This window comes from Balaenoptera ricei, chromosome 20 (assembly GCF_028023285.1).
Source record: "Balaenoptera ricei isolate mBalRic1 chromosome 20, mBalRic1.hap2, whole genome shotgun sequence".
NCBI lineage: Eukaryota > Metazoa > Chordata > Mammalia > Artiodactyla > Balaenopteridae > Balaenoptera > Balaenoptera ricei.
Window position 1 is genome coordinate 36,322,473 of NC_082658.1, and position 26,090 is coordinate 36,348,562.

The following is a 26,090-nucleotide window of genomic DNA, read 5'->3' on the forward strand; positions in this document are numbered from 1 at the left end:
TTTTATGTGCTAAGTGCTCTTAGTAACCTTTTGATATCATAGCATGCTAGAGCCAGAAGTGCCCTTCAAGATCTTCTAGTTTGACCCCTTCAACTAATAGAGGAGAAAGCTAAAAGTGTTCTTTTTTCAAAAAAAAAAAAAAAAAAGGTGGGGGGGGCGAGAAAATCTTTCAGAAGATTCTAGTTGATGTCAAGACACTACATATCAACCTGCTCAGACACTTCTGCAGAAAGGGACAACTCAACACGCCTTCATCTTTGACTCATAAGAAAGGTGTAAATTCCAACCATGTCGTTGGCTTTCCTGCTGGACTGTGGCTGATTTTGAAGTTAACAGAGTTAAAGAAGCCCATTGTAAAGTGTTTGTTTGGAAGGTTAGAATCTAAACTTACACTCCCTTGTCATGGTTATTTTTTTTTTAAGAAGATGACAGATTGGAGCTGCAGGAGGAGAGAGAATCCACCCATACTAGGAATAAGAGGATGCTCTTTCTGGTTTGTTATTGTTACTGTTGTTTTCCATGTGCTTCTGGGGATATCAGGTTGAGTCTGGGAATGTGGTGGATAATGTGACAACAATTTCCTTCCTGGGATGTCCCTGAATGTCCAGCACAGTCAACATGTAATCAGACAATCTACAGCTGCACTGTTGCTGCTGACAACTTCATTATGCCTGTGATATTCAGCTGGGTAATTCATTTCCCAAGCATGGCTATATCTCCTGATATGCCTAATGAGTTGAATGTAATTTTGTAATCTTTTGAAGATGAATGTCTACCCTTGTGTTTAGCTTTGTCCTAATATGGGAAACAATGATAGCCACCATTAGGAAACAGCATCGTAGCATTCAGCTTTTTAGTGCAGGTTGGGTCTCCAAACCACAAAGGCAGGAAACATTAGTGATTGGAATTATACACTAGATGTGGGTCACTTAATGTCCTTTGTAATGGCTTTTTTGCCTGCCTCTGCATTTAACCTCCCTATGGCCAGGGCATTCTACAAAATACAGTGGCCTTGCCAAGGATATAAAATTAGCTAATTAACGGTTCCAGGGATGTGGTGGGCTTTGGCAGTCACTTACCAATGCTGTCCTGAAATGGAAGAACTAGATGAGAAATAAGAAATGTGACCAATGTGTAGTATCCAACACCCAAGCTGCAATTTTTCTTTAAACTAGGAACAAAGTATAAAATGCATTCCTCTGAGTTCTCTTCAATTCAGTTGAATTAAACATATATGCATTGAATAACATCAATGATCATCAATGATGATACACAGGGGCCCCATCCTTGAGCTGAGAGGCAAATCCAATGGTCAGTGAGGTCTGAGTCCTGCCCTCCTAGAGATCTCAATCCAGTAAGGAAAGGAGAGCCCCAAGTAACTCTAACAATGTTAGACTGTGCTGAGAGCACTAAAGCAGTTACAAATACCACAGTGAAACAAGAGAAAGACACTCCATTTGGGGAACATAAAAGAGAAAGTTAACATGCAGTCTCCAAAGCCTTCTACCTTCCAATCTGAATTCTTTTGAGAGACTCTGTTCTCCTGAGAATCTTACTTAAGTCAACTTCTTAGCTCTGAGAGTTGGGACTCTTCATCTTATCTGATTTCTCAGTGCTTTTCAGTTGTCATTGATGATGATCAGTTCCAAGTATCCCATACGAAAATGGAGAAGTCAACATAAAGATAGGTCTAAGCATCTTTCAGCTTGCCCTTTTTTCTACCACCACACCTGTTTTCTTGACTTTATAAAAGTAAATCCTACTAGGCAGACTCTTATTGGCAGCTAGAAAATAGAGATAGATTCTGTGCTAATACTTTTAACTACATATTTTTTATATTAAGATTTTCTTTACAAAAAAAAAAAAAAAAAAGGAAGAGGAGGAGAAAGAGAATACATAGGAGTAGGAGGAAGTGGAGGAAGAGTACACCTAAAATTCAGAAGTCATTTATCCTTCAGTATTCTGGCTCATCAGCTTGACTACTTTGACTTGCATATTGAACCCTTATAAAAGTCCTTATGGACTCCAATTTCCATGCTTCCTGGTGAAGATTCATATGATTTGATGGGTCAGTGTATATGTACATAAGGTTTTGAAACCATGTAGTCCGCCAGTTGCTTTATTGTCCCGATCTAAGCAAACTCTTTCTCTGAATTATAAACACACGAACTATCAAATTCTACGGCATTAACAATTTCATTTTTAAATTGTTTTAGGATTCTACACAACATTCTTAAAGTAAGTAAAGACACAAAAGTCCCTTTGATTTTGAGTTGCAAACAAAAGACCTCCCCAGAGAAATAGCCAAAATGAATGTTGTGAATGGAGAGGAGTCCCAGTGTCTCTGGGAGGGCTCATCGTCCTCCCCTACAACCTCAGTACAGTCCAAATTTCACTATACAGAGGCATGATCACGATCTATTTAGCAACCCATTTACTGTAAATGCTCTTCTTTATGATAGAATGTAGATGGCCTTGGGGGTGGTTGCGAGGAGAAGTAACCTGTGCTAATTCCTCTTGGAGAGATTTAGGTGAATGCTGCCACCTATTGATAGGTGAAATATATGCCACAAATTCCTACTGTGACATGGTATTGTGCTAATTAATGTTTATCAGAGCAAATCTCATTACTCAGTTGGCCAAAACATTTTAACAGCCCTAAGTTCATAATTCTTCATGTATTTGTCATTAAAAAATAAGTACGTTATACTAATTTAAAACAACCCACAAACTGTATTTCTGGGAAGAGGCAAAGGAGTGAGGTACAAATGCCATGAGTTTTGCAATCAGAGATCTGGGTTTGAGTCCCAGATCAGCCCCTTAGTGCACATAAACACGTTAACTAATCTCTCTGAACCTTAGTTTCCTCATCAGTAAAAAGTGGATAATCCTCTTTGTGTGAGGATTCAGTGGTACTGCTGTATGACACACAGGAGGTATTTGATAAATGGCAGCATTTATTATTATTTTTTCACTGAGTTATTAAAAGTAACTATTTCTGATGCAATGATTGGTAATATGACAAACCACATCATGTTTCAGACTCTGGTGAACTCTTCTGCGTGGTTCAGTTATCCTTCGGCAATGCTACTTGTCTAGCATAGTATCTTTGACATTCAAAATTAAGACAGTGTGAACATAAATATTAGAACTTTAAGTGTGCCAATTGAGAAAATGAGGATAAATGAGCTTCATTACCAAACGTCTCCCGACTGCCCTAGAGGATATATGGGGCTGAGCAGATAAAGAATTATGATAAAACTTTAGAGCTGCGTATAAATGGGGCTTTGTGACCTGCTGGATAAGGTTGAGACTTAGAGCCAGACCTAGGAGGTTCACATTCCTTCCTCTGCATGGTGTGGGGATCCCGGGCTCACACAGACAATAGGGGATTCATAGCTTGAGAATTCTAATGATGACTGAAAGGAGGGTGGCAGCCAGAACAAGAAGACTTTTCAGAAGCAGGACCCTGATTATCACATCGGTGCTACAGCCCAGCGAGAGGCTGCTGAGAGGCCGAATGAAGCCGTTCTTGGAAAGCTTTCAGTGAAGTGTTTGTAACCTCCTTAAGAGAATCCCATTTCTCAAAAATGCAACTCTGGAAAATCTCACATGATTAGTTCAGATAAACACCCTGTCATCAAATCATACTAGAAGTCATACGGACCATCTCTTTTTGAAGAGTCTTTTTGAATGTCATGAGTCTAAGTTTCCAAGACTTAGAGAAAAAAATCCAAAAGAGGGTTTCTCAGGATATTTGAGGACCTTTACTTTTAGTCTGAAAGGTCAGCTGGCGCTTAAAACAAAATAATCAAGAAATACCATGCCTATGAACAGTCTGCACCTTTTGAAAAGGTCTGCTTGGGACTGAATAGCCAATGCCCTCCCCCACCCCTTTTTCTTTTTTCTTTGGGGCTTAGAAATTGAGAGGGAGGAGGAGGAAGAGTTTCACATTCATTACTAACAACTTCACACATAATAAGCATGTTCAGATACACCCTGGGGTGTTAGTTTTCTTTTCCTATTTTTTGTCTCCTTTTTGGCAGCTTTTCCTATTTTTTTGTCTCCTTTTTAGCAGCTTTCGATAAGTAGCACATTTTAATTTTGAAAAAAGAATCAGAGCCGTTACTGAGCAGCCTCGCCCTAAGGAAGGTCAGGAGATTAGGGAGCGGAAGTAGGCTGGCCAAACTCTTTACTGACCACAGTAAGGGACTGCCGTTTTCTTCCCATAATTTAATTTTGGGACTCTGATGAAAAGGCACCCCCTTAAAAAAATCTTCACTGAAAAAAAAGAGTGAAAAACGGTTAGAAAATGGTCATCAGAAAGTGATCAATTTAAATGTGTCTTACAAACAAACCACATGGAACTCACCGCAGGGCAGACATGCATTTGCAATGGACTTTCTCAAAATATGGGCATGCTTTTGCAAGAGACAGTGGACATTAGTAGCTTCTGATGTTGGTGGATTTTGGCCTAATTTCACAAGTGTTCTGAAATTCTAAACGTTGCACTTCACAAATCAGAGAACAGTACAATACTAAAAGGAATCTTTGAATTTAACTGGCCCAACTCCCAGTTTTCAAGTGGGAAAACTGAGACCTCATGATAGAAAGTAACTTGCCCAAGGTCACACAGCTGGTGAGGAGAGCTCAAGGACTCAAAGTCCCCATCCCAAACCAGGGTTCTTTCCACTGAGCTAAACAACTCCAAGATGGGAAACTACAAACCCTCACACTTAATCAGGAAATCTTTCAAGGGAAATTCTACACCCTTCCCCTTGCAAATGGTCCTATGTGTTGCCAGAGGTAGTTCATCTGCCACAGCCTCTACTGACTTCTTTAGTTGCTGCTGAATGGCTTCTTCAAAGCAGTCTAGGCACATTCACCTGGCTCCAAGGACTCGGTCTCCTGCTCTCTTCTCTGTCTTCAAAAGGTGCTCACAGCACGACGTGAATGCCTAAATTATCTCTATGTTTGTGTAGGGGGATCGATATCACTGTCATCTGCCATCATGCAAGTTAAAACTCAGCTTATTTCTCCATTTCACTTCCTCCACCTGACCTGCTGACAAATCCTTTAAGTTCTACCTCCAAAGAGTGTCTCATGTTCATTTCCTAATCTACACACTCACAGACCCTCACCATCAATGTCCTCCTGCTTCCAGGTTCTTACCACTTCAGTTCATGGTCCATGATGGCTAGACTTAGAGGGATCTTTAATCAGCTGCACTGACATTCTCCTGCTCAAATCTCTGTCACCTATACGATAAAGCCCAAAACTATTTAATGCAGTGTTTGAGTGCTCTCCATTCTAGCCCCTGTCTACTTTTGGAACCTAAATTCCATTAGGTCCTCCCATCACCATTCACTCCAACAGGACTACTTGTCAATCCCCAAATATTCTAGGAATTCTGTGCATTGTCTCCATTCCCTTCTCTTCTTTTCAACCTCCAGAGGTCTTCATTCCTCCAGATCCAGTTTAAATGCAACCTTCTCTGTAAATCTTTCCTAAGCATCTCGGAAGGAAGTGATAATTCTTTTGTGCTCCCTTAGCACATTGCTCATACTTTTTTATGACACATTTACTTCTACCCTGTATTATAATAAGTTTCACCTCTCTCACTAAATAGATCTCTTTTATCTTTCAAAAGATGTCTCATTCAACTTTGTACCCCTCCTCACCGTACTGTTTCATCCAATGCTTTGCATATAATAAGTGCTTTTCTTTCTTAATATTTATTGAGCATTTACTATCTGCAAGATACTAGGCCAGGCGGTGTAAAGGCTGGAGGAAGAAATTTTGAAAAATAAGTAAAATGCAATCCCTGTCTTCAAAGGAACTTTAATCAGTGAGACATGTTCACGAATAACCTAAGCAAGTGAACTAACCGTGGGGGTGGAGCTGGGTGGAGGGGAAGTGCTGAGCATGGAACAAACATTCTCAATGTTCCAAATGAGAACACTGATATTATGATGTGGAGGGTGGGGCGATGGGGGAGGGGCAGAGGGAAAGAAAGGGCAAGGCTGCTTTTAAACGCCATCTCTGAGCTGTGGTCATTATTAGAGTCCTGTCTAGGTCTGGCTGATCCAACCCATCCTTCCCCCAATACCAGAGTAATCTTCCTAAAGCAAGACTCTGATCATTTAATTCCCTGTTCAGATGTTTGTTGTTGAATGAATCAGCATCAAATAATTGCAGGCTTACGTTAAGTGTTATGGAGAATACCAGTTTGTAGAAATGAGACAAACTCCAGGAAACAGCTGGAGAACAAAAAGCAAGAACATGCTGTGAAAGTGCTGGGGGGTATGGGACAAAGTAAATGTGTGATCAGTATGGGCTGAGATTAATCGAGAAGGAATAATCAGAGGAGACAAGCATTCAGTGATGGCCACTTGGCAAGAAAAACTAGATGTACTAAGTGAACTTTAGGGTTCCTTTCAATTCTCAGACCCCTGTTATTCTTTGAGATGGTTTATTCATCATTCAATAAATTCATGCTAAGCCCTTCAACAAAACACTCACTAAATATTTTTTGAGCACCTTCTATGTGCCAGGAACTCTGCTAGACACTGGAGATAGAGCAGTGAATAAAAGACTTTGCACTTAAACTCTTACAGTAAAATGGGGATGATTGATGTTAAACAAGTAAATGCGAGAAAATGTGATGGATATAATGATGGGAGGGTATAAGGTCCTAGAGGTCCACAGAGTGGGGACCCTAATAGCCCAGGGACTAGAAAAATATCCCTGAGAGATGATGTCTGAGTCAAGACTCTAAGGCCATACATGCGTTAGCCAGACAAAAGGGACTGAGCATTCAGACAGAAGAAAATCATATGCAGAATTCTGGAGTTAAGAGACAGTATGGCATGTCCAAGGAACTGAAAGACATTCAAAAAGGCTACAGCATGGAAGGCAAGTAGGAAGGTGGTAAGAAATTAGGCTAGAGGGATAGGCAGAGCCAGATTATGGAGAATTTTGCTGAAGTATGTTTGGGAGTTTATACTTATTGGCAGGCTTTTCATAACATTAAAGTATTTGGCACAGTGTATCTAGCCTACTAAGTAATAATAAATGTCTGTTGAGGGGTGGATTAATAAATGAACAGATGAATGAATGGATCTCCTTTGCAATAGACATGGGCTCATGAAATGACTCAGTCTTGAGCATTTGCTCCAGAAAGCAATGCCACTATTACCGGCGGCATCATCCCCTTAGGTTTGCATAGCAGATTAAACTAATGACCCCTGTGAGGCAGCCCCTAACCTTAGTAGAATTACTCAGTCACCTGGCTTACCCCAGCAGATGGAATTTAAGTCAATCTGCATTAAAGTCAAAGCTTTCCTAGAGATAAGGGTAAAGTTTTACCTGGCAATCATTTAGGCTTAAGCTGTGAAAGGGTAGCCTGACTCTCTCTTAATCCTTGATGAAAAAATAGCCTTCTCAACCTCAAGGGCATGCATATTCCCAAATTAGATTATTTCTAGCAATGCTTCCACGGACGAATAAATTCAATGAGAGAAAGAGAGAAAAAATGTTCCAGAGAGAGAATTTCCCTTTCAAATGAGAAAAGAAAAAGTAAAACAATTGTGGAAAACTTAACAGAACTCCTCCTTTGGACACCCAGGTTTTATGTCACTGAGCCTTACCTCGGATCCCGGCTCTAGAACAGCCACTTGTTAGGGATGAGTAAGATGCTGTCTCTAGAAAGGGGGAGATTTTCAGGAATACAAGATATCATTCCCGGGATTCTAATGAATTACCAGGCCAAATATTAACACTCCACCCTCTGGTTTATAACCAAGAGACTTTCTCCTGATTTGCTACAGGGTCACATTCAACATAGGGGAGTTGATTCAGCTCCAGGTGTAAATCACAGACCAACATCAGTGCCTAGTAAAAGAGTCCAAAATTATTTCTGAAGGTATCACAGAAGCTAAGCTTTCATTTGGCAGAAAGAGAATCTGAATAGAGCTTTAGAAAGATTCTCAATGCTGTTGCTAGGGACGTGTGTGTATCTATGTGTGTATGTGTGTGCGTGCATGTGTGGTATTCCTATGTGCTCTCAATCAGCAATGCCTCCCTAAATTTAATAAGCAGCCTGTGAAGATCATTTGTCATTTTATTTCAGAGAGAAACATGATAAGTGCCTACATAAGTGGCTTTCTAGGAAATCCATTCTGTGTCTTATTAGTCACATAAAGCATAACGATGTGAAAGGAGCCAGGTGCATCCAGATGAGGCTGGAATGGAAGCACTGAAATCTTTTTTCCTAAGACTGAGGCTTTTGGTGTCCTAAGTCCCAAGTCTGCTGACTACTTTCTCAGAACCCGCTCAGGCAAAAACTCTAGCATTGGCTGAGCAGCCCCGACTGGATTGGGAGCTTTCTAAAGATGCCCCTAGTTCCTGCTGGGAGCTTGTAAAGGATTGCACATGTGCCACAAGGTGAGAGGATGTGGCTGCCACCTGTGTGCTTCTGGTCCCAAGCAGCTGTGGGAGTAAGGGAGTGCCTGGACCCAGGAGAGCTGTGGACCATTTGCAGTTACAGATTGCTGGATGGGCTCCTGGATGCCAGACGATATTTCTTCCCCGGCAGTTAACATAGTGCAAAGCTAACTGGCTGCCTCATTGCCCCTTTGCTCATCCTTGAGTAACAATCCATTTCGATTCAGTCTTGTTTGCCATGTAGCTGGTTGTCCAGGCCAGCCTTTCCTGATGGACCTCACAGTTACAATAGGCTAAAGACGCAAGGAAGTCATGGCATCAATTTACTACATGCGCAAGGGCTTGAGAAATCAAGCCTTCCCGGGGCTGCAGTCCTGAGAGTACACCTAGGTTCTGAGCCAGGCTGTTTCCTTCCCCTATTCTCTCTCCGTGCATCATTTGCTCTTTTGTTTTGCATTAAGAGTAGCTTAGTGATCATGGACTTCAGCTCTCACCTGTAGTGATCCTCCTCGCATTTTATTCTTTACACAGAATAGGAAGGAGGTTTGCTTGCTTTGCGCAGAGGCTGAGCCAAAGGAGAAAGCAAAGCCAATGTGATTTATTGAATGAAAGCACTGGACAATTACCAACAACTTGTTCCTCTGCTGCCTCAGACAACCTAAACTGGTAAGTCCAATTTATTGTTGTCTTTCTTCATGTGAATGTGGGGCTTTCTTAGTTACCGATTATTTTTCAAATGTGTATGTGTTGCTGTGGTTTAAATGATTTTAAAAATCTGCATCTTCCAAAGTTAGCTGCAGGCAGTCCATGAAGAATGCACACAAGACATACTGAGTGGCTCTGCAGTAGCACATACACGTTTATGTGGATAGGTAAGGATGGGGGTAGAGAAGCCCCATTTCTGATAATTGGTCATTTTGTTTGCAGCAAACTTAAGGACATTTTGTGCTTGCATAACTGATTAGCATTAGCTATGAAAAATACATTATTCTTTTGCTGTGTAAGATCATTTTCCACTCGGGTTCCTGAGTACCTACAAAATACTTGTTGGATCAGGTAAAGATGGACCCCATCACGCTGATAATCCTGAATACAAATGCAGGCATATTGCAGTCTTTAATCCAGTTTGCAGGGTGGACATCCAGAAAGGAATGCCAGCATTCTGTCCATCCTGGGTGGGCATGCTCATAAATAACATCATGATTGTGATGTTGAGGATACCTGCCAAGGGGACACAATGGACATGCATGCAAACCCTTGCTTGATCCACTGCCACTTTTACCCCCATGTTTCTTAAGTCCTTTACTCCATGAAGATATATGGTTGGGAGGATGCCCTAGGTTTGAAAGTGGGATATTTTGAGTCCCCTGTTACCCATGCTGGTTGTTGGCCCAGCCAAGGCTGCTGGAAATACCATTGATAATCAAGGCTAAGTTTGCTTCTATGCTGGGCCCCCCAAATCCCTGCACTCTCATTTAATTTTCTCATTTCCTAAATAAGATGCAAGCCAGTTTCTGCAGAGGGGGAAAGTGAATGGAGAAAGCTGATGCTTTTCCTACCACCACCACGTCGCCTTAGTCTTTTGTTTGCCTGGCTACTGCAAGACTTTATGGCAGCATCAATCCATCTCTGGTGGGCTCCGAGTCCACATAAATGTCATATAGAATTTAATGTCTTTGGTGCACTCTATCTGCAGTATATCATTGGCTATTCAGATGAAGTTGTGGCCTTGGGTGCTGACAAGGATGGATGATGTTGGAACAGTGAGCAGCATGCTTCTTTAAATAAAAGCCAAAGTTAAGAAATCTGAGAGATGGGTGGCATTTTGCCTGGTAGAAAGTATCCCCAGGCCACTCAATCACAAGGGCAGGGTCATTCTCCCACATGATTTGGCTGTTTCACAAATGATGGCATCCTAACAGAAAGGAGACAGCATTGCTTAGTGGTGAGAGACGTCAGGAAAGCAAGTCCCTTTTGCTGGTTCTGAGACTAAGTGTGTGTCTTTGAGAAATTCACTTACTCTCCCTGAATCTCCATTCCTTCCATTCCTGATTGTTTCAAAGAAGATATGCTAAGCTCGATTAATGTATCCATGAGATACTACTTAAATCTTTCTTGTTAAAGGATGTAATAGGTAATTAAGATCATTGTTCATACACTTTAATCCAGAGATCATGCATCAGAAACCCACAAATGAGATTTTATGTGGGGATGAGGAGATGCCTGCCCCTTCCCCCATCTAATGGATATGGAGTAGTCTGAAGGAAGCACGATTACCCTTAGGGAATTAGAAGGGGAGAATAGAGATGAAAAATGTCATTTTTAAAAAACTTAAAATTCAAATAAATGGGTCACGTAAATAATTTTTTTCATTATTGGTCAATAATAACTGATTTTCTATACCTAGGATGACAAGATACTGAAGGTCTTAAATGTTTGAAATAAACAAATGTGGAAATATTTGGGCAGAGTTAACTCAGGAATGAGAAAAACCCATGTATTGAATTTATGACAACTTTCAGATGTTCAAATTACCCCCATAACCATGTACATGGAATTAGCAGCTGTAAATGTACTGTGATTTCGTTCTAGAAGGCTCATTTACGAAAAAAATCACACACAAAAAAACTTCCATCTCTAGGATTGAGGTACCTGAAATTCTTTTATCAGAAATTCAGTTAAGTATTGCTGTCTTTTATTAAATACAGATATTTCTTAGGAGGAGTAATAAATTAAGCCACCAATACTTTATCATAAATGAATGTATTAAATGTTTTCTACCTCAGGGGAAACCCAAAGAATGCTGCATTAATATTATATTAATTATCCTGCTTTCTTTTGATTTCATACATGTCTCCAAGAACTTCCCTCATAATTATTATTTCACTCTTGATCAGAAAACTAAGTAGTCTTTGGGACAAGCCAAGTCCTTTTTGTGTGGAATGCTTGGCTTAGACAATATCATCTAGATTTCTTCTAGGCCCTCGAGAGTCACACTGTGGAAAGCTGAACTTACCGTCTTTCTCCTTTAAATCCACTCTTCTTCCTGTGTTCTTTTGTTTTGTTTTGTTTTTTAAATTATTGGTGGAACCATTATTTGGCTAGTTAGCCAAGCAAAGCTCATAGAAGTTACCTTCATATTTCCTGATTCCTTTAGCCCTTCCACCCAATCACTAACAAAGCTTGGTCCATTTTACTTTCTTCATCTTTTTAATCTGTCCAGCCCTCTCCATGCCTATTGTCACATACTGTAGTTGAAGTCACTAGCTCTCACAGGGACTTCTTCAAGACCTTCAGACTTGGTTGTCACTTGTCACTGGTCCCACCACAACCCTCTCCCTTTCAAATCACCCTCTGGATGCCTCCAGAGTAATTCTCTAAAAATGCAAATATCAGCTTTTTCTTAAAGTTCTCTAGTGATTCCCTGCTGTGAACAGGTTGAAATCTATGCTCCTTAGCATGGCATGTGAAGTCCTTGATAGCCTGGCCCTCCTACCTCTCCAGGCCCCTTTCCGAAGTTCCTGGCATGGTGGATGAAATGTACCAGTGAACGTGTCAGAGCTCAGAAAAATACCATTAGGGCTCCTGTGGACATTGACTTACCAGCAGCACCATGACAGTTCACATTTCCATGTCCTAACCTGAGCTATTCTACCTAGAATGACTTTTTCTTTCCTTCCTAAATTCCTGCTCCAGCATCACCTTCTCTAATCCATTTCCCCACACCCTGTTCTCCCATGACCACCTCCTGTTACCCATGAAGTTAATCAATTATCCCTTTTGCTACTTCTTTGCCTTAGGCATTTGAGAGCAGTGTCTAGAGGTTAATTTATCAGATATAGACCCATATTACCTGGGCTTGAATCCCAGATCTGCGCCTTAGAAGTGTCTCAATTTCTTACTGCGTAAAGTGGGGATGATAATAGTCCTTACTTCACAGGGCTGTTATGGAATTCTGTGAATTGATATATATAAAGGCATTATTTTACATAGTGCCTGGCTCACAGAAGGTGCCATAGAAGTAAAAGATATTATTATTCCATAATTTCACACATCACACTATTTCATAGCCACATGCACTTGCATAACTGCCCTCCTTTTTAGCCTATGAGCCTCTTGGGGTACAGGTAGGGTAATCGGCTTGTTTCAATTTGCCTAGGATTTTCCCAGTTTTAGAACTGTAAGTCCTGTAACCAGGGAAACCCCTCAGTCCCAAGCAAACCAAGAGAGTTGGTCACCCTAGGAGGACCCTATCTTATTCACCTTTGAATCACCAGGGTCTATCACAGGATACATAGGTTACAGAGTAGACTATCCATAAGGGTTTATTGAACTATAGAACCAATACTAATTGCCTTTTCACTTTCTACCTCATAAATATGCTGTTAAACTTCAAAAATCAGTCTTCTTCTTGCTGTGAAGTCACAGCTGACTTTTCAAAACTTGTCACTGAATAACTGAATATATTATTTTTTTAAAAAATGCACAGGAACTAGAAAGGATGATTCCACCATGTTATATATCATCACCGTAATAGAATTGGCCACGCTTTAGCAATCGAAAACATAACTGTCACATTAACAACAGGGGAGAATGGGGGTGTCATACTTTCTTTTCTATCTAGTGACAGGCAGGTTGAAGTCTGAAGGTCCCTAGTTCACATCACAGCCTGAAGAGCAACCTTGTCCTAGTCAGAAATGTTCCCTTCACTGAATGTATCTGTCTACCCAGTTGTCAAGAATGGCTAGAGCTCCTGTTTCTAATATGCTTTGTCTTACAACCGCTCCTCATCCAAACTGGCTCAGATCATTTTTCACAGTACAAATACAGTAAGAAAGCCCCACAACCAAGATCCTGTTAGACAGGGACTCTGGACATGCCGGAACTCATAATGAGGGCAAGATCTTGTCTTCAGAATCAAGGTCTAGGAAGAAGCTGACAGGCAGCCAGACCAAGATCCCTCAGGCAGAATAATAGCAGAGTTGCTAAGAGCATGAGCTTTGAAGTCAGAGTTCAAATGCTACCTCCTCCATTTACTGACTGTAGAATCTTGTACAAATTAATCACCTCTCTGGGCCTCAGTTTCCTTGTTTGTAAAATGAGGATGTAATAACAGTACTGACTTTCTCATAGGATTGTTATTACATTTTGCCTTAGCCTGTGAAAACAAAGCCTGAGGCAGAATCAATTGCAAATATTCTATTAAGTATTGGGAGATATAACCTCAGGGCATCAAGAGTGAAGGGAAAAGGGGAAATGAGTCAAGGAAGGAGGGAAAACAAATACAGATGGTTTGTAACTGAACTAGCCAAGGCATCATAAGAAAACACATATGGCTGTTTGTTTGCCTGTGACTGCTTCCAAGAAGCCTTCAAAACAGTCCACAGGGAAGGAATGGAGAGGAAATTATCTGCTGGCTACTTCCAGTCTCCTGTCTCTCATTGGTCCAGTTTTTTTCCATTTCCAGATAGTACTACCCAGTCCTTCAAGGTAGACATGAGTGAAGCTGAAGCCTCCCTCCACGGGTCTGGTTGGGTCAGAGCTGTTGCAGCTCTGTCACAGCAAGCATGATGGACCCACCCTTCACTTGAGACAGCTGGTGGCATTTAGAGATAGGGCGATGGCAACAGCCAAAGCTCTCTATTTGAGCAAGTGGCCAAAGCCCAGGGAACAGGTAGTTTTGAAATAAATCTGAAGAGACTCCACTCTCCACAGGTTATTCTCGCCATTTTGGACCTGGATTGTCCAGGCTACTGTCACTCTTTCCTTACAGCTTGGCTCCAGGTATATTCACAGGTCCTCCAAAAGTGTAACTGAGATCAGGCCATAATATGTCAAAGAGCAGAAGTCTTTAATTTTCATGAAGTTCAGTTTATCAATTTATTTTATGGTTTGTGCTTTTTGTGCCTCCTCTAAGAAATCATTGTCTTATTCAAGTTCACAAAGACTTTCTCCTATGTTTTCTTCTAGAAGTTTTACAGTTTTAGCTTTTGCAGTTAGTTCTACGATCTACTTGATTTTAAGTTAATTTTTACATATGATATGAAGTAGGAGTTGAGGTTCTTTTTTTTTGGCATATGTATATCCCATTGTTCCAGCACTATTTGTTGAAAAAATTCTTTTTCTCTATTGAATTACCTTGACACTTTTGTCAAAAATCAATTGATAATATATGTGCAGGCTATTTCTGGGCTCTCTACTCTGTTTCATTCACCTATATGTCTATCCTTATGCCACTGTCTTTATCTATATAGCTATCCTTACACCAGTACCATGTCTTGATTATTGTAGCTTTGTAAGTCTTGAAATCAGGTCATGTAAGCAATTTTGTTCTTTTTCAAAGTTGTTTTGACTATTTTAGATTCTTTCCATTTTCATACAGCTTGTCAATCAATTTCTAGAAAGAAAGAAAGAAAGAAAGAAGGAAAGAAAGAAAGAAAGAAAGGAAGGAAGGAAGGAAGGAAGGAAGAAAGAGAGAAAGAGAGAAAGAAAGAAAGGAGGGAGGGAGGGAGGAAGAAAGAAAGGAAGGGGAGGGAGGAAGGGGGAGGGAGGGAAGGAGAAAGAAAGAAAGAGAGAGAGAGAAATAGAGAGAGAAAAAGAAAGAAAGAGAGAGAGAGAAAGAAAAAGAAAGAGAAAGAAAGAAAGAAAGGCTGCTAGAATTTTGTTTGAGACTGAATTGAATCTATAGCTCAGTTTGGAAGAATTGGCAACTTAACAATACTAATTCTTCTGATCTGATCATGAAGAAGGTATATTTCTATTTATTTAGGTCTTCTTTAATTCACTCATTAATGTCATGTAGTTTTATGTGTATAGGTCTTGCATATATTTTGCTGTATTTAGTTCTAAGTAGATTTTTGTAGATTTATTAGATTATTCTACAAAACTTTCATGTCACCTGCAAATGAAGACTGTCTTGTTTCTTTCTTTCCAATCTATATGCCTTTATCTTTCTTGTCTTACTTCACTGGCAAGAATGCCTAGAACACTAGAAAAGGTAGAAGTGGACATTCTTTCACTGTTTCTGATCCTAGGAGGAAGCACTTGGTCTTTAATCATTAAACATAATGTTGGCTATAGGTTTTTGCAGATTCTCTTTATCAGGTTGAAGAAGTTCCCTTATATTCCTGAAACTTTTTTTAATCATAAATGGATGTTGAATATTGTCAAATGCTGCTTTATCTGCATTTATTAAGAGGACCATATGGTTTTTTTCCCCTTTATTCTGTTAATGTAATAAATTATGGTTGAATGTTATACTAAGTTGCTTTCCTGCAATAAACCATGCTTGATCATGATGTATTATCCTTTTTGTATACTGCTGAAGTTTATATGCTAACATTTTGTTGACATTTTTTGCCTCTATGTTCATGAGAGACATCGGGCAATAGCTTTCCTTTCTTGTAATGCCTTTTTTCTGGTTTTGGTATCAGGGCTTCAAAAATGAACCCAAATTTTAAAGAGGTTTATGTAGGATTGGTATAATTTCTTTCCTAAAGGTTTGACAGACCATAACATTTAACATGACTTTTATTAAAGATTTGGGGATAAAAAAATTATTAGGATGCAAAAAAGAAAATCATAAAACTAGAAATTAGTTTTCCCATAGAGAATCTCTGCCTGGCTAATTATCTCCTAAATTCTAGTCCTGTATCCATGTTGCAGAGACCAGCACACCTTCAATCTGTGTCCCCTTCTCTTTGTAACTCAGGTCTCCTAATCCTCTCTCATGGAAGAAAAATATATATATTTTCTTTCTTTAGAGCAAATCCCGAGTCTTATTAAAGTCTTATTATTACTAAAATAATACCTTAAAATTGATTAATAGTGGTACACCCATACAATGGAATACTATTCAGCAATAAAAAGTGAAGAACTACTAATAGACATTACAATATGGATGACTCTCAAAATAATAAAGCTGAGTTAAAGAAGCCAGGTAAAAATATAGATGGCCAACAGGCACATGAAGAGATGCTCAGCATCACTAATTATTAGAGAAATGCAAATCTAAACTACAGTAAAGTAACACCTCACACCAGTCAGAATGGCCATCATCAAAAAGTCTACAAATAATAAGTGCTGGATAGGGTGTGGAGAAAAAGGAACCCTCCTACACTGTTGGTGGGAATGTAAACTGGTACACCCACTACGGAGAACAGTATGGAGGCTCCTTAAAAAACTAAAACTAGAGTTCACATACAATCCCGCTCCTGGACATATATCCAGAGAAAACCATAATCCAAAAAGATATATGCACCCCAATGTTCACAGCAGCATTATTTACAATAGCCAAGACATGGAAGCAACCTAAATGCCCATCAAAAGATGAATGGATAAAGATGTGATTTATATATATATATACACACACACACACACACACACACACACACAGTGGAATATTACTCAACCATAAAAAAGAGTAAAATAATGCCATTTGCAGCAACATGGATGGACCTAGACGTTATCATATTAAGTGAAGTAAGTCAGAGAAAGACAAATATCATATGATATCACTTATGTGGAATATTAAATAATCATACAAATGAACTTATTTACAAAACAGAAATAGACTCACAGACATAGAAAACAAACTTATGCATAGTTACCAAAGGGAAAAGGAGGGGGAGGGATAAATTAGGAGTTTGGGATTAACACATACACACTACTGTACAGTAAGTCCCCTACATGCGAACCTTCAAGTTGCAAACTCAAAGATGCAAACGTGCGTTCGTATGTCCAACCACGTAAGTTAGTTCATGTGTCTGGCGTACATTGTCATGTTTATGCATCCTCTACAAGTGGTTGTGCTTTTGTGTACTTTACTGTACAGTACTGTATAGAGTACAGTAGTACAGTATCTTTATTTCAAGCTAGATCTGCAAGAGGACGATTTCATTGAACTCTTTGCTGTGCAACACAAGGAGCTTACTAATGAAGACCTGATGGAGTTGGAGGTCCAGAGAAAGGACAAAGAGAGACAAGAGGAAGAAGAAATAACTGAAGAACCGAAGAGATTCACGATGCAGGAAATGGCAAGGGGATTTTCTTTATTTAAGAAGGCACTGTTAGTTTTTGAGGCACAGGACCCAAACGTAGCATGGTACACGAAGGTTGCAGCAGCTGGTCAGAATGCAATCCAGTGCTACCGTATTATCTATGATGAGAAAAAAAGAGCTACTACCCAGACATCACTGGATCGTTTTTTCAAGAGGGTAGATAGAATTGAATCCAGCAAGGAACCAGAACCTATGCCATCAACATCAGGCGTGAGTGAAACTGCAGCTTGTCCTCCATTCCCTATTGCTGATGATCCTTCAGCTCTACCACCTCCCACCTCTTCTCCCTCCTCCAGTCAGTAACGCTTCTTACCTGTTCACTCGATGCCAGCCACTGTATGCCAGCTGTTGTACTGTACTACTGTACCTTTCAAGGTACTGTACTGTAAGATTAAAAATGTTTTCTTTGTTTTTTGTTTTTGTTTTTTATGTATTATTTGTGTGAAAAGTATTATAAACCTACTACAGTACAGTACTATATAGCCGATTGTGTTAGTTGGGTACCTAGGCTAACTTTGTTGGACTTACAAACAAATTGGACTTATGAACACGCTCTTGGAATGGAACTCGTTTGTATGTAGGGGACTTACTTGTATATAAAATAGATAAACAACAAGGGCCTACTGTATAGCACAGGGAACTATATTCAGTACCTTGTAATAACCTGTAACAGAAAAGAATCTGAAAAAGAATACACATATTCTTATATATAACTGAATCACTTTGCTGTGCACCTGAAACTAACACAACATTGTAAATCAACTATACTTCAATTTTAAAAAATTAAAATTAAAAAAAAAGAAATGTTACCATTAAAAAAAAATTGACCCTCGGGACACCTCTGGTGGCGCAGTGGTTAAGAATCCACCTGCCAGTGCAGGGGACACGGATTCAATCCCTGGTCCGGGAAGATCCCACATGCCGTGGAGAAACTAAGCCCCTGCACCACAACTATTGAGCCTGTGCTCTAGAGCCCACAAGCCACAACTACTGAGCCCACAAGCCACAACTACTGAGCTAGCGCGCCACAACTACTGAGCCCACGAGCCACAACTACTGAGCTGGCGCGCCACAACTACTGAAGCCCAGGTGCCTAGAGCCAATGCTCTGCAACAAGAGAATCCACTGAAATGAGAAGCCCATGCACCGAAATGAAGGGTAGCCCCCACTTGCCCCAACTAGAGAAAGCCCGTGCATGGCAACGAAGACCCAATGCAGCCCAAAATAAATAAATTTATTTTAAAAATTGACCCTCAAAAAAAGAAGAAGAATCCAGGTTAAAAAAAAGTGAATGATGATGATTCCGCTTGTATGAAATTCCATAAAATTTATTTTATCCTAATTTATCCTAATTTATAGTAGCAAAAAGCAGACCAGTAGTTGCCTGGAAACAGTGGGCCTAAAATAAATAGATGTTCAAAAAATATTTATTGAACATCTGTTTATTTCAGGTACTCTGCTAAACAATTGTTATGTATTATCTCATTTAAAACTTTACTATCCCTTTAGACATGACTATTAAAATTGAGATGGGACCACTGTTAAGATGAGGAAATTGAAGCTAATATTTTGCTATACATCATACAGCTAATTATATCTGATAAAATTATTTGAATAATTTTCTAATAAGTAGAAAAACCAAAACCTAAAAGTAGATCAGCCTTGTATCAAAGTCCTTGCTTTTGATACTGTGCTTAAAACCACTTCCTTCTGGCCTCTTATCATTTTCTGGTGAAAAACCAGCTGTAAATCATTTTGAGAATTCCTTGTACATAAAGAGTTATTTCTTGCTTGTTGTTTTCAAGATTTTCTCTTTGTATTTAGCTTTTGACAGTTTAATTATGATGTATCTAGATGTGAATCTCTTTGACTTTATCCAGCTTGGTGTTCACTGAGATTCTAGGATGTGTAGGTTAATGTTTTTCATCAATTTGGGGATGTTTTTGGCCATTATTTTTTCAATATGCTTTCTCCTCCTCCTTCTCCTTCTGGGATGCCTATTACATATATGTTGGTACATTTGATGTTGTCACACAGATCTCTTAAGACTCTGGTTCTCTTCATTTTTTTTTCTGTTTTGCTCCTAAAACTGATTTCAATTGACCTATCTTCAAGTTTGCTGATTCTTTCTTCTGCCTGCTCAAATCTGATATTGAGTCCCTCCAGTCAATTTTTCATTTCAGTTATTGTACTTTTCAACTCCAGAATTTCTATTTGATTCTGGCTTTTTTTAAATAAATTCTACCTTGTACTGATATTCTCTATTTGGTGAGACATCATTCCCATAATTTCCTTTATTTCTTTAGACATGAATTCCTTTAGTTCTTTGAACATATTTAAGATATTCAATTTAAAATCTTTGTCTAAATGGAATATTACTCAGCCATAAAAAGGAACAAAATTGGGTCATTTGTAGAGATATGGATGGACATAGAGACTGTCATACAGAGTGAAGTAAGTCAGAAAGAGAAAAACAAATATCATGTATTAACACATATATGAGGAATCTAGAAAAATGGTACAGATGAACTGGTTTGTAAGGCAGAAATAGAGACACATATGTAGAGAACAAATGTATGGACGCCAAGGGGGTAAAGGGGGGGAATGGGATGAATTGGGAGATTGGGATTGATGTATATACACTAATATGTATAAAATAGATAACTAATGAGAAACTGCTGTACAGCACAGGGAACTCTACTTCACTTAGCTGCACAGTAGAAAGTAACTGAACATTGTAAAACAACTATACCCAAAATAAATAAATACATACATACATAAATAGATAGATAGATATTTAAAAAAAATAAAGTCTTTGTCTAATAAGCCCAACATTTGGACTTCTTCAAGGGCAATGATAATATACTGCATTATTTCCTGTGAATGGAAAATATTTTTTTTGTTTCTTTGCATGTCTCATTTTTTTTTCTGTTGAAAGCTAGGCATCTTAAATAATGTAATGTGGCAACTCTAGAAATCAGATTGTCCTCTAACTGAATTTGTAAAGTACAGAACTAAATCTGTAAAGTCTGTATTCTTGTCATATGTGGCCACTGAAGTCTTTGCTTGGTTAGCTTAGTGGTCAGCTAATGATTGAACACAAATTTCCTTAAAGGCCTAGAACTGATCTTGGCAAATGGGTTCTATGTATATGTTGGGGCACACCTTCAATACTCATCAGGCAGTTGACAGCTCTGCCTTAGCCTTCACATCCTGCTTGCATACAACCTCAAAGTCAGACAGCGATGAGAGCTTAGGACCTTCTCAAGTACTTTATGAGAATGCTCTCAGCTCTGGGCATGCCTGTGATCTGCCAGATCCCCAGGAATGTGTCAGAACTTTTCAAAGTCCTCTATGGACATCTAATTCCTCAACTTTTCCTTTTAAGCTTTTTGGTTATCTACTGTTTGCTGCCATTCTTATCCACCACCTCAGACAGCTGTGATATTAAGCCATTGCTGATGTTTGTTTTCAACAGATGCCCCAGAGGAAAAGGTTATTTGCACTTGGTGAGCTCAGAGTCAAATAAATTAAAAAAAAAAAAAAAAAAAAAAAGCCTTGTGAGTGAGTTCTTCCAGGGAACCACCAGAAGTGTCAAATAATGATGATTCTCTCAAAATGGGGTTTTAAAGATGCTCCATTACTATTCTGCACCATCCAGTGGCTGCCAGGCTACTGGTTTTTACTATGAATGTAGGCTGTTTAGTCTTCAAGGCTACCACAGAGCTGAGGAATATGGGAATGAAGCAAGTTAAAAATGCCACAAAGCTTACTATTCTTACCAAATTCAGTTACTTTTCTTGAATAAACACTTCCTGGATTGCTTCAAACCTTTGGTTAATTTCCAGCGTTCTGAAAAATTAATTCTGACAATTTTTGCTGATGTTCTCATTGCTTTTATGTAGAAGAGGATTTTCAGAGGTCCTTATTTTGCCATTCCCACTGTCATACTTTTCTTTTGTTTTTAATATTTCTGTGAAATGTTTAATTACGTGTACCACTTGTAAATGGTAATTTAAAAATCTCAGTTGGAGAATTTTATCTTTTATTAGGAAAAGTAAACCATCTGAATGTATTGCTCACATATTCAGTCTTAAACCTACTCCTTCATTTTACATTTCTATTTATTATGTTTCCTAATTTTGTTTCTTTTTATTTTTCAAGTATTTTTAGACATCTTTATTCCTCTCTTCCCTCTAACAGTTTGAAGCTCTACTTGGTACTTCTGTTTTACCATAACTTACTGTAAACATACACACTAAAATATCTAAACATATTTTTATCAAAGTAAAAATGAAGTATAATAAATACATAAAATCAGATTCAAAACAATGTTTAAAACAAACAAAACTATTTAAATTATTACAGTGTACTTTGGTGTTTCTGGTTTGGGAAGAAGACTTGAAGTAACCTTAATAATTGCTGCTATTTACTGAGTGGCTACTATGCACCAAACAGGATGCATACCTTTTATTTGTTAATTCATTTAATCTTCACAACTCTGTAATAAATCTTTTTATATATTACACAGACTCAGAGAATTTTATTAAAGTGCCCAAAGTTACACAGATTACAGATAACAATATCATGGTTCAAGCTTGGGTCTGCCAAATTCCAGAGCCAAAGCTCCTCTGCTTCTCAAATGCTTTTCCTTTTCCATGGTAAAAATTTTAAAGCACATTTAGCTGGGAGGGGTGTGCATGTTTATGAGAACAGATAATAGAAAGTTGTCTTTCTCAGTATCTCTCATCAGACAAAATTTTAAATATAGAGAAGGAAAAGAAAATATAATGATAGATGAAATCTAGAAAAACAGAAACGTGCTAAAGGATGGCCTGGAAGGAAGGGACAGCTGGGGTAGTATGAGAAGGAAGTCAAAGAGACAGAGAAAGTCAACCTATTTTGAGTGAAGGGAACAGATGGGAGATGAGCAAAGACAAAAGAGACCATGTGGGTAGGTGTCATCAGTTAGAGGGCAAGTCACTGGAATTTGATTAATCGACAAGAATTTATTTACTGGACTCCAGGGCACTGTGGGAGATACTAAAGAATGTAGAGTTATTTGGGGAACGATAATGATGTAGACAAGACAGATGGCTTAACGCTGAAGGAAAAGGCTAGAGATGGGAGGCAGAAGTAAATAAGTAAAGGCAATCCCCATGTAAGCTAGCTTGCATATCAATCTGGAATTTCTGTGGGAATGGTTAAGATATAGAGGAAGTGCTACGGCTGCTATTGAATTATAGGTAAAAGATTTGTAGGCAGAAAGAGAAAGATGCCAAATCACCTACTGCTTTTGTGTAAATTAAAAGATTATTAAAAATTAATGAAAATATACCCACATGTACATACACACTACAGACAGTGATTTACATCCTCCTTCCAAAGTAAATATGGCCGTTTAGCTAAGAATGGGTAGGGCCTGATGAACATGACTAATATTGAATAGGTCTGACCTCCTCAGAAGGCACCAGGAAGTCTGTGTTGGAGAAAATTACAAGCAAGACTTAAAAGGTGCCTAAAGACATTCAACAATGTAATGAAGATGGATCTCCATTTGTTAAAGTGCAAGTAAGTCAAGGTTAGTTGGTGCTAGTGGACACGGAACCCAGTTCAGAAGCATGAGAGGAAATGAGCTTTCTGGGTAGACCCTTACTATATTATACGTAATAGACTCTCAAATGTGCATTCATTTACTCTGAAGTATCTGCTGAGTATCTTCTATAATAAATATGACAGCTGCCAGAAGTCTGCCTACATTCTAAGCTATTTACATTCATTATCTCATCAAATCCTCACAACCATAATATGTAGTTGTTGTTATTTTCTCTATTTTAAAAATCAGAAAAATGAGATGCAGACATGTTAAGTAACTTGCCCAAGATCCCATATTCAGTAGGTGGAAGAGGAGATTCACATCTTAATCTGTGTTATATTTCTTTTACCCTGAGACAGGCACATTTTAGGTACTGGGGATATAAAAAGTAATATTTGGCAGTCCTTGTTCTTGTGAAGCATATAGACTAGCTGGGAGACAGAAAGCCAAACAAACAGTTGTAATGTGCAAAAAGTATTTACTGTAACAAGCATATACTGAGTGAATGAGTAAAGAAATACCCAAATTTGCCCGGGGGTGTCAGAAACTACTTGAGCATAGACTTTAAGGATCAACAATTGTTTCCTAGGGGATGAAGGCACAGATGGAATTTTCATACATACAGAGCAGTGCATACAAAGACCCAGAGGTAGCAAAGAGTTTGAACCACTTAGGAAACTCTAAGGAGGTCAGAAAGACTGAAACCTAAAATGTAGAAGTACAGAATCAGATGAAGCTGGAGAGGCAAGCACTTGTAAGTAAAGCTAAAGAATATGGTTATATCCTGTAGGAGTTGGAGAATCACTGAAGTCAGTCCTGTGAAGAGTTTGGTCAATAAAAGAGATTCTACATGATATTATATCAGAGTCCATAAAGCTAGAAAAATTCAAGGACTGGAGATGTCCTAAGGGTCACAGCTTAGTGGCAGTGGCAGCATTACAAATGGAAGACTCCACTGGAAATTTGACGGCAGGTGGTGGGAAGGCAGCCGCATGCTCCAGAGACCTGGGCCCAATGCACCAGAGGCTGCACCAAGGGTGGAGACACCTTGCACATAACTGCCTTAGCCAGTTATTTCATTCATACATTTGTTCATCCAATACACACATGCTAGGCAGCAATAGCTTTGGTAGCATCAATATTTCAATAGCAATACCCAACATAATGGTGGACAGCTTTTGAAATCCACAGCTAACCTCCTGGAAATTGACTTCAGGTATGACGTTGGTGAGGACCTGTTTAGAGATTTGTGGAACAGCAGTCAAATACTACTTGGAGAATGCCAGTAGTAAGTGTCCTGGAGAACACTATCTGGAGTATCTGGGGTGAGCAGGGATGAGCCTATCGGTACAAATTCCCCAAAGCTCTGGGCACTGCGATAGTCCAACAAATCTCAAACAGGCACAGTCTAACACCTTGAGAGAAGGGGGATCTGCAGGAAACAACCACACTCTCTTATACACCCAACAGAAGACAGCATCTAGAGTATAAGTTGCAAAATTCCAATTATATATAAGCCAAGAATAATTGAACAGACTCCCTGGGTTATAGAATTGAGATACTTCCTCCCAGTGGGACAGAGATCAAAAGATTTTTCGTAGAGGCTCAAGTCATATATGTTTGTATGTAAATGCATATGTTTATATAGTAAATGGATGTTGTCATTTCATTCTTGCCACCAATTAGCTATATGGCCATAAACAAGCTGCTTCCCTTCCCTGGCTTTCAGCTTTCTCATCTATAACATGAAAAAGCTGGATCTGATGATCTCTAACGTCCCTTCCAGCTATAATATTTTATTAGGATTCCAGATGGTTATTGGGGATGATAAAATTTTTTGTCAACTTATAATTATGTTGTGTAAATTATTACGACATTAGATTTTTCTCTTCTTAGGAATTGCCGTGTGAAAATGACCCAACAAATGCAGAATTTACATCTTTCTCAGTCAAAAAAAAATAGCGCCCCATCATCTCCCAGTGCTGCCAAACGCCTGTACCGGAACCTCTCTGAGAAACTGAAAGGGAGCCACTCTTCGTTTGATGAGGCCTATTTTAGAACAAGAACTGACCGGCTGAGTCTCAGAAAGACTTCGGTGGTAATAAAACTCTTTATTTTCATCTTGGTTTGATTAGTGCAGTTGTGTTTGGATTTAAGGAGGTACTACGATGATCCACGTTTACTTCAGAACCTGATGTTTGCAAGTTTATAAATGTTGAAAGTCAGGTAGGGTAGGAACTGCACATATATATGTTAGCCGAAGTTTAAGTGACTGTGAGATTTTCCCTTTCTTTTTCTTAATTTCTTTTCCTTTATTTTCCCTTAGTTTTTCTTTCTCTAATAGACCATAGAACCCACAAAATAGCAGCTTGACAAATATGGAGTTTGAGATTAAATAGGCTTTCTGAGAGATCCAGTGTTCACTCAAATCCAGTGTTTATTCAAATATTGAACGAACAATGAACAATATTTTATTTACTTATTTATAATGTATACCCCATATGCTTTCCAAAGGCATTCAAGACAGAATCCAGGCCAAAAAAAAATGCATATGTATTATACAATGGTAAATAAGTCAATAGCGATGGTGATTGTAGGGGACAGCAAGGGAGCAAGAAAGGGAAAAAGAAAGAAAGAAGGAAGGAGAGGAGGGTGGGAGGGAGGAAGGAAGGAAAAAAACTAGAAAAAGAAAATAGTGGGGATGGAAAGAGAAATAGATATACCAAAAACCTAGGCAAATACAGTACCTAAAATTTATCATTACATTTACCTCTGAGTTCCTAGTCAGTCAAAGCAGAAGGGGAAGGACAATTGGTAATAGCATTCCGTTAGCTAATAACTGAAAGTATACCAAATGAATATCTTCCTGTTGCTAAGTCCTCTGGCCTCTATAAGATGCCATAGTGAATTATGTAATGGAGAATAAAGAGTAGTATTGGGGATGTTATAAACATTCTCACATAGCAGTTTCTTATACTGCCCCTCAGTAA

At 38.9% G+C, this 26,090-nt stretch overlaps 1 protein-coding gene across 1 annotated transcript in view; it reads left to right on the forward strand.

Annotated features, from left to right (window-relative positions):
- Positions 1–24,997: 24,997 nt before the first annotated feature.
- Positions 24,998–26,090, forward strand: part of ANKFN1 (ankyrin repeat and fibronectin type III domain containing 1) — a 138,748-nt gene continuing 137,655 nt past the window's right edge. Inside the window, exon 1 of the mRNA XM_059907590.1 lies at positions 24,998–25,198. Within this exon, the coding sequence (XP_059763573.1) occupies positions 25,013–25,198 (186 nt within the window). The 5' untranslated portion in view covers positions 24,998–25,012. The remainder of the gene's footprint in view (positions 25,199–26,090) is intronic.